Source organism: Limulus polyphemus, unplaced genomic scaffold (genome assembly GCF_000517525.1).
Source record: "Limulus polyphemus unplaced genomic scaffold, Limulus_polyphemus-2.1.2 Scaffold1023, whole genome shotgun sequence".
Classification (NCBI taxonomy): domain Eukaryota; kingdom Metazoa; phylum Arthropoda; class Merostomata; order Xiphosura; family Limulidae; genus Limulus; species Limulus polyphemus.
The window spans coordinates 166536-176022 of record NW_013666633.1 but is presented as its reverse complement, the minus strand read 5'-3'; the positions used below and the strand labels follow the sequence as shown (position 1 = coordinate 176022).

Below are 9487 nucleotides of genomic sequence, written 5' to 3'. Positions count from 1 at the left end.
TAAATAACTTTCCCGAAAGGGGGCCGAAGGCCGCCTGGAGGAGTCACCTGTTTTAACCACTATACAGTAAGTAGCGTGTTGTCTGTCAATCAGTCAGTAGACACTAAAATAACGTCACGTAAGGGACGCTTAACGTTGCAATTTGTACGGTCGTGACATCAGTAAAATGTGCACATGCCATGAATCACGAGAATAATTATGCATTTTGTAGGCTATAACATAGCATGACATATGAAATTCAAAAGCAAGAAATAAATATATTTGTTACTCTTAATTTTGGTTTTATTTACTCTTGAAACTGAACACTTTCGAGGGCTCTGCGCAATTATATCTAAATAGATAATTCAACGTAGATAATTATTTGTTCACTGACGCAACAAGGATACGTGTAAACTGGGACTTGATCATTGAAGGCTTGAAGGAAGAGTGGTCCTGGTGGTTTCCATCCAAAAACACAATGTTGACTATATCATTGCCGATATGTCTCTTTCGTTCAACCTGCCAGAGTGAAAAACAAATAAATATGTTTTAGAAATTGGAGAACATTTATAAAATTAAGGGTGGTTTAAATTTCGCGCAAAGCTACACGAGGGCTATCTGCGCTTACCGTCCCTAATTTAGCAGTGTAAGACTAGAGGGAAGGCAGCTAGTCATCACCCCCCACCGCCAACTCTTGGGCTACTCTTTTACCAATGAAATAGTGGGACTGACCGTCACATTATAACGTCCCCACGACTGAAAGGGCGAGCATGTTTGGTGGGACGGGAATTCGAGAGTCAAGCCCCCTAACCACCTGGCCATGCCGGGCCTAATTAAGGGCGGATTAAACCAAACTGTTGGACTTACTAAACGCAAGAATGTTTCAACGTAAAACAGCGATTTCTTGTTAGGTCTAACAAAAGCAACTAAAATATTCGAGTGTGACTTAACGTGTTATTTCCGGTATTATTTTGTGAGTCACAGTTTTATCTGTTTCAAGAACGATTTTTTAATTAACAAGATTTTTTTGTAAATCATTCGTTTAACCAAATCAAATAATAATCAGTTATATATATATATAACGAATACGTTTATTCGTTGCTTTAATAAGAAAATTTCACGTAGAATCCAATTTAAGGAAAGAAAAATAGGCCAAGAGAAGCTTAACAGTTAACGTGCTCGCACTATAAGAGCGACGACTAAATCCCGCTTTTCGGTCAGACGAGAGTACCGCAAGAATTGGTTGTGAGTACTGTTGACTAGATACCATAAATAGCCCTTTGTGTAGCTTGAAGAAAAAATTTGAATATTCAGTAATCGAATTTCGTAACTTTTTTGAAGACTCTTATAATACTTATCGAGTAATTACGCTGCGTAGCGAACTTTCAGCCACTCGTGACGTAGTCAGTCAATGTCGTATGCGGCGATCCTGGGTTCGAACCTTAACGTAGGGTGTAGTCATCCGCGTTACGTAGCGCGTGCATGTGTATTACGTGCTGTAATAAGGACGAAGGGCAACCTGATTGTAATAATATCAATCCTGTGTTGGAGATGAAATAAAATGTACAAAATAACGCGATACACTCCGGGTAAGTTCTTGCAGTAACTTGATATTCAAATCTTTCAATTCAAACACTTAGAAATCCTTTAGTTTCAGAAACTATTCGAAAGAGTTTTTATCTAACAATTTAATGTGTTATGCAGCCTGTAATGCACTGTGGATCTGGGTCAATCCGTTTCACAGCTTAGTAAGCTAAATGTAACATACATTGTATGAGTTCCTGTAGAGTAATAATGGCTGGAGACGGCTTGAATGGGTAATGACGAAAAACTTTAATATAAGTTTAACATAACAGCAAATGTACAACGTTTCGACAAGGTTTTGTCATCATCAGGTATGTTAAACTTATATTAAAGTTTTTCTTCATTACCCATTCAAGCCGTCTCCAGCCATTATTAGTCTCAAAGTGGGTTCCTCGTCATCGAATTCCTGTGGAGTGTTCTCCTCAGCACATGAGCACACTGCAAGGATTTTATCCTTTAAATCAACCAAACAACAACAACAAAGATGTTGCCTAACTGATTGTCTCTTTGATAAACGATAACATGTTGTGCTTCAGTTGCTTGCTGGTGTTTTTAATTAATTAACCGAAGTGGAAGCAACATGGCTGGTAAGTTTCACACTTAATGTTTCCTAGTTTTTACTTGCTCTGTAGTATGTTGTGTTTTGGTTGCTTGTTGGTGTTTCTAATTAATTAGAGCCGAGCGTGACCTAATGGCTAGCGTACCGAATGATGGATCTTTAAGGTCGTGTGTGCGATATAAGAGTGACGGTGAAATCCCACTACTTGGTCAGTGGAGATTAGATGGGAAATGTTGACTAGCTGCCTTTCCTCTAGTCTATAAGTTCAAAATTAAGGGCAGCTTCAAGAGTTTTTAGTGAGTATTCAAAACAAATACATTCCGATGGCAATACTTTATGGACAGTCCGCGTATAAAAGTGAAGGACCTACAACTTGAAACTTTATATCGTTGAGTCTCACAATGGGTTAACGGTAAGTTTTTACGGACGTATAATGCTAAGATCCAGAGTTCGATACTCCGCAATGGACAGAGCCTATTGGGTAGCTTCGCGCTAGAAACAATAAAAATATTCCGTTAAAACATTTTTTATTAAGGATTTATCTTTGTTGTTTTATAGTTGAAGCACAAAGCTGCACAATCGGCTATCTGTGCTCTGCCCACCACGGGTATTGAAACCCGGTTTTTAGCGTTGTAAGTCCGCAGATATGTCAAAGTTTTATCAGTGGCACAGCGGTATGTCTGCGGACTTACAACGCTAGAATCCGAGTTTCGATACCCGTGGTGGGCAGAGCACAGATAGCCCATTGTATAGTTTTGTGCTTAATTACAAACAAACTTAGATGAGGTTTATATTGTGTAAAGAGCAACATGTCTTGAATAAATCCAATATGATTCAATTGTGCATAAGAGACTTATATGTTTTTAAGAAGAGAGAGAGAGAAAAAAAAAACCTTCTCTACTAGAACTGACGTAAGAAACCTTAACTTTAAATTAAATAAAAAAAATCAATAACCATATATTTCGAAATAAAGATAATTGCTTTACAGAACCTTATTTTAGAAAGTTTAAAATACACTTTATGTTATTTTAAAAAAGATACACTCAAAATAGACTTAATGTCTACGAGATAAAGTACTTAATGGAACTGCTCGTCATAACCTTTGCTACGAACTGTCTAGAGTATTATCAAAATTCGTTTAAAGATTTGATTGTTGTCAAATATAACGACACGCAGTTCTGTGTGATTGATTACCCGCTACAGAATAAGATGAGAACAGCTTACTTGTTGTCGATTGTCTTTAGAATAAGGCAGTAGCGTCGAGACATGAAACATTATTTCATGCCCTTCGTATATAGTATAAATGGAGTATTTCCCAGTCATATCTCCTGTAAAAACATAACGATTCGCTTGTTGAAAACGAATTTTTAATACAATTATCAAGGTTTTTTTACGTACTCACACAACGTCCATAAAACCTGATATTCACTACACCATTGTACAGTAAACTCAAACAAAGTTAACAAACACATATTTGTTTGAACAGTGTGTGTGTTCTTCACCCGATAAGACAAGTTGCTTTATGATAAACTTTTAACTGACATACTATTTAACATTGACAGTTGGCCAGTTCCTGGATTATTATATAACCAATCACACCGTTTGTTTGATAGAATTCAAGGTTCAAATACAGTCGTTTTACGAATAAAATTAATTACATTATTATACATATAACTGTTTGTTTGAAGTTATGCACAAAGCTACACAATGGGCTATCTATGCTCTGCCCACCACGGGTATCGAAACCCGGTTTCTAGCGTTGTAAGTCCGCAGACATACCGCTGTGATACTGGGGGGCTACATATAACTAATATAACATTTTTATAGGACTTTAGATGCAAAGGAAAGAACATTTAGTCTTACTGAAATGTAAGAATAGCATGTTCTTAAAGATAATTTTGCGGTTTGAATAGTATGTGCTTCACTAGATATCTTCCACCTTTGTTTCAAAACTAAACAGGATTGATGTTAATTCAGAAATTCGCAATGTTCTATCATCTTATATATATTTAACTTTATATGCCTGGGGTCTTCTAGTTACTCAGTGGTAAAATTGAAGGTTTACGACGCTAAAGTTCAGAGTTCTATCCATGCGTTTGTCACAGACGGAAAGCCCATTTTACAACCTTGTGCCGAACAACAAAAACCTTGGTTGACAGAAAGCTTTAGAAACACGCACATTTTTTTTTTACAACGAATAAAAAGTGTATGAAACTGAAAATCGGACGGAATGAAAAAAAAAAAGAGATTTAGGTTTATAACAAGTATTTTTCTAGTTTTAAGTTTTTTTTTTAATTCATTTCAAAAAGTGGGAAACTATGTACATATAAAACGAAGAACTAGAAATACAACTTTTAGGTAGCACCAATCAAAACAAGAAAAAAAAAAGAAAGTGTCTTTCGCATGTTTGTTTAAAAATTCTTCGTGTTGAAAAGATCGAATTCTCGCAATATTTGTAAGCCAAGCAAGATAAGGAACAAACCTTTGACGTCTAGGCCTCCTCTATACTTGTTCCATCCTTTCAATCTTATCCGCTCTCCAAGCAACGAAAGAAATTCGTCGAACTCTCTAGTTCCAGATTCTGTAGCGAAATAAAACCACCACATACACTTTAGTTATTGATGAGTTGTCAGTATATGAAAAACGGGGCCAAATCACTTCATAAAGTTTCAATAAGTGAGGCAAGTTATTCAGAATAAAATATCAATAGTCAAAAGGTAAACCGCCACAGATGCAATACAGAAAATAAGTTCGTAGTGTAAAAAAATTGATATTATCTAAAGAGAAGAGGATAAGACTTCGTAACATCTTTTATTATTTAAGGCTGAACGAACATCAGCAATGATGTAATTATTATTTCAGGCTGAACGAACATCAGCAATGATGTAATTATTATTTAAAGCTGAACGAACATCAGCAATGATGTAATTATTATTTAAGGCTGAACGAACATCAGCAATGATGTAATTATTATTTAAGACTGAACGAACATCGGCAATGATGTAATTATTATTTAAGGCTGAACGAACATCAGCAATGATGTAATTATTATTTCAGGTTGAACGAACTTCGGGCCTGAAATAATAATTACATCATTGCTGATGTTCGTTCAGCCTGAAATAATAATTACATCATTGCTGATGTTCGTTCAGCCTGAAATAATAATTACATCATTGCTGATGTTCGTTCAGCCTGAAATAATAATTACATCATTGCTGATGTTCGTTCAGCCTTAAATAATAATTACATCATTGCTGATGTTCGTTCAGTCTTAAATAATAATTACATCATTGCCGATGTTCGTTCAGTCTTAAATAATAATTACATCATTGCTGATGTTCGTTCAGTCTTAAATAATAATTACATCATTGCCGATGTTCGTTCAGTCTTAAATAATAATTACATCATTGCTGATGTTCGTTCAGCCTGAAATAATAATTACATCATTGCTGATGTTCGTTCAGCCTTAAATAATAATTACATCATTGTGAACGAATACCAGCAATGATGTAATTATGCGATGCCATAATTTTTTTTATATTTTAAATACGAAGGTGTAATAGAATTTTAGCAAAGTAGTACAAAGATAGTTTTACCAATAAAAAGTTCAAAATCGTATAAAATTAGACAACAGGTACATAATGAAAAAACAAACAAACTAATTTCCAATATTTTAGAATACTATCTATATAACAACAACCAAAGGATGAAAAAATGAAGCCACTATTTTTGAAAACAAATGAGCCTCAACACTCACACCGTCCCTCCAAACATGCTCGCCCTTTCAGCCGTGGGGGCGTTATAATGTGATGGTCAATCACACTATTCGTTGGTAAAAGAGTAGTCCAAGAGTTGGCGGTGGGTGGTGATGACTAGCTGCCTTCCCTCTAGTCTTACACTGCAAAATTAGGGACGGCTAGCGCAGATAGCCCTCGTGTAGCTTTGCGCGAAATTCAAAACAAAACAAACAAAAAACAAAACACTCACACGATTCGTAACGAATAGGGTGTGGAAAGTTTACCATTCATCACGTTTCAGCATCAGTACGATGAATCACCATGAACTTTTAATGACGTAAGTTCGTTTGTTTATGGAAGTTCGCGTAAACTACTCGACTAGAGTAAAGCTAATAGAATAGAGAAAATGCAGCTGGTCAACACCGCCAACTCTTGGGCTACCTTTATGGAACATTGGAACTGACCATTACATTATAACGTCCCCGCGGTTGAAAGGGCGAGCATGTTCGGTGATGAAATTTGAACTCAAGGTCCGCCAGGTCAATGACGCTAGTAAAGTGGTTTTTATTCTAAAATTATACTAATATAATCTGTCGTATTTATCTTACTAAGTCTTTCTTTATGCTGGCTCTCCAATGAGTCTATGTTTTTATACTTATATGCCTAGCAATTCTAAAACAAAATTTCTATTAACAGCACTAATTTTTTTTTGTAGTAAGAGGAGAAGAAAAGTAAAGAAAACTTACCATTGCTAAACATCTCGTCGTCGACAGTTTGCCCTACTTTAGCAAACAGAACCCCAAACTTGAAGTTAACCGAGCCCTGAAATCCCAATATCACTTGAGTAATAAATATTCTTCTTGATACAACGATTTGTTCACAAAAATATGAAATTATCAGCTTTTAACTGGCAGGAACTGTGAAATTCCATTTGATAAAATCAGAAGAGTTAGAGAGAATCGGATTGAGGCGTTTAATACTTTTAATGATCTGATTGAGGCGTTTAATACTTTTAATGACCTGATTGAGGCGTTTAATACTTTTAATGATCTGATTGAGGCGTTTAATACTTTTAATGATCTGATTGAGGCGTTTAAAATTTCTGATGATCTGATCTATGTGTTTAAGATTTTTAAAGGAATTAATAATGCTGACGCATCACCTTTTTTTAAATATATATATATACTTAATGACAAGAATGGTTGGACTAGAGGACACTAATATAAATTTTGGCAGTTGGGAGCCATCTTCAGTTAAGAAAGCTATATTTTTTAAACAGAATGGTTGGCCTTTGGATTACATTGCCTTCTTATGTGGTGGATGCAGTTAATTTAAGGGAAGGCGTGATAAATATTTGAATGATAAAGGCTGGCTTTGAGCGTTTTATTTTTATTTCAGAGTTTAGTATAGTGTGTAGGACAGACTAACAGATAGATCTCTCGTTGTCCTGAGATTATATGTATATATATATAATACTAACACGACAAAATAGAACTAACTGCAACCATTACTGATGTCGCGGACACAAAAATACTATCTTCACTCCTTACAGAATCTAATATTTACAGAATTCATGACTTGTGCAAGTTAGAACAAACGAAATGGCTCACTCTCAGCTGCATGTTAATCCAACTACATCAAATATGTAAATACGGATTGCATTCTAGTATCGACGGCGCCCTCTATTTAACAGTTTTAAACTTCTATTTAATTCTATTTAAAGTATGCTGCATTTATTAATGACTCTTCGAAAATGTTTGTTATTTCTATAGAAAAAAAATATATAGTTAAAAGTTTGAAAGGCTTGACGATAAAGAAAGTTTTGGAAGTTTTAATTAGCCCTAATTAATTTTCAAAAACTAAGAGTGGAAGTTTTACTGATGTGAAGTGGTGAGGAAATAATATGCATTGACTCGTCATCCGTTCAAATTTTATAGCCTGCCTCCAGAAGAAGTGTTTTCTTATCAGAATGGCGCATCCGTTTCTGATTTAAAATGCAAGAATATTTGTCTATTGTTCGTTATTTAGCTACTCAATACAAAACCTTATCTAACCTCATGCACGCGTAATTTGTACAATTTCACTGTGTAAAGGACCACGAAATAGTCTTCGATGTACGATAACATACTGAGTCACATCATAAAAGGCTCGTATGTATAGCAATATACTGTGTTATATCGTAAGCGGCTTTGACGTACGATAATATGTTGTGTTATATCGTAAGCGGCTTTGACGTACGATAATATATTGTGTTATATCATAAACGGCTTTAACGTACGGTAACACAGCGTGTTATACCATAAACGGCTTTGAGGTACGGTAATATATTGTGTTGTATCATAAACGTCTTTGACGTACGGTAACATAATTTGATATCATAAACGCCTTTGACGTAAGGTCACACAATATGGTACCTATATCATTAAAGGCTTTGACGTTCGGTAACACATTGCTTGTTATATCATAAAAAGACCGATTGATGTACGGTAACATACCGTGTGTTATATCATAAAATATTTCGGTGTACAACAAATTTTTGTGGTATTTTATACAAAGCTTTGATGTGTAATAACTACCTATGTTACATTACACAAAGTTTTAATGTGTAATAACTACTTATGTTACATTACTCAAAGTTTTAATGTGTAATAACTTCCTATGTTACATCACACAAAGTTTTGATGTTTAATAATTTCCTATGTTACATCACACAACGTTTTGATGTGTAATAACTTCCTACGTTACACCACCTAGAGTTTTGATGTATGATAACTTTTGGTGTTACATCATATAAAGTTTTGACGTATCGTAGCTTCCCGTGTTTTATCACAGTAGTTTTTGATGTATGATAACTACCTGTGTTATATATTATAAAAAGTTATCAAAGTTTCAACACACTGCAATAGACCCAACAAAATGGTTTATTTTGTTTTGTAAAATAAGACATTAAAATTATCGGATGTAACCTTTAGTAAAACTGTAGATCTTGTTTGAACTTGATTTACGATTACTCGGAGGTTCTTTAAACTACATGAACACGTTTTTAGATATAAACACAATATGTTGTGCTTTAAACAATGGAGACATTTTCGTCGGTGAACACGAACGTATAAAGATCCTTTCGTCAGATCCTCGGTGAAAACAAAAATACTACTTACGAAACTATAACTATTGGGAATGTTTATTCCATTGTTGCTTTGTCTTTTTGTACCCACTCTTTGCAAGGTGGTTATTTCGCTAGCCTTGCGGGGACGGCGAACGAGTATGTCATTCTTCATGCACACGGGTGATCAGAAAAAAAGGTACACGTGGCGAACATGTAATTATACGTTACTTTCGTTTGGATTCACGTAGTAAAAATTAAAATATACATCATTTAACTCTCACGTAGTAAAAATTAAAATATACATCATTTAACTCTCACGTAGTAAAAATTAAAATATACATCATTTAACTCTCACGTAGTAAAGATTAAAATATACATCATTTAACTCTCACGTAGTAAAGATTAAAATATACATCATTTAACTCTCACGTAGTAAAATTAAAATATACATCACTTAACTCTCACGTAGTAAAATTAAAATATACATCATTTAACTCTCACGTAGTAAAATTAAAATATACA

The 9487-nt window shown here is 34.6% G+C and overlaps 1 protein-coding gene across 1 annotated transcript in view; it reads right to left on the bottom strand.

Moving 5' to 3' along the window:
* LOC106461747 (GTPase-activating Rap/Ran-GAP domain-like protein 3) overlaps positions 1–9487 on the bottom strand; it is a 96954-nt gene that overhangs the window by 42552 nt on the left and 44915 nt on the right. Inside the window, exons 8-11 of the mRNA XM_022388776.1 lie at positions 6606–6681; positions 4605–4703; positions 3347–3450; positions 387–498 (exon numbers count right to left, since the gene is read on the bottom strand). Of these exons, the coding sequence (XP_022244484.1) occupies positions 387–498; positions 3347–3450; positions 4605–4703; positions 6606–6681 (391 nt within the window). The remainder of the gene's footprint in view (positions 1–386; positions 499–3346; positions 3451–4604; positions 4704–6605; positions 6682–9487) is intronic.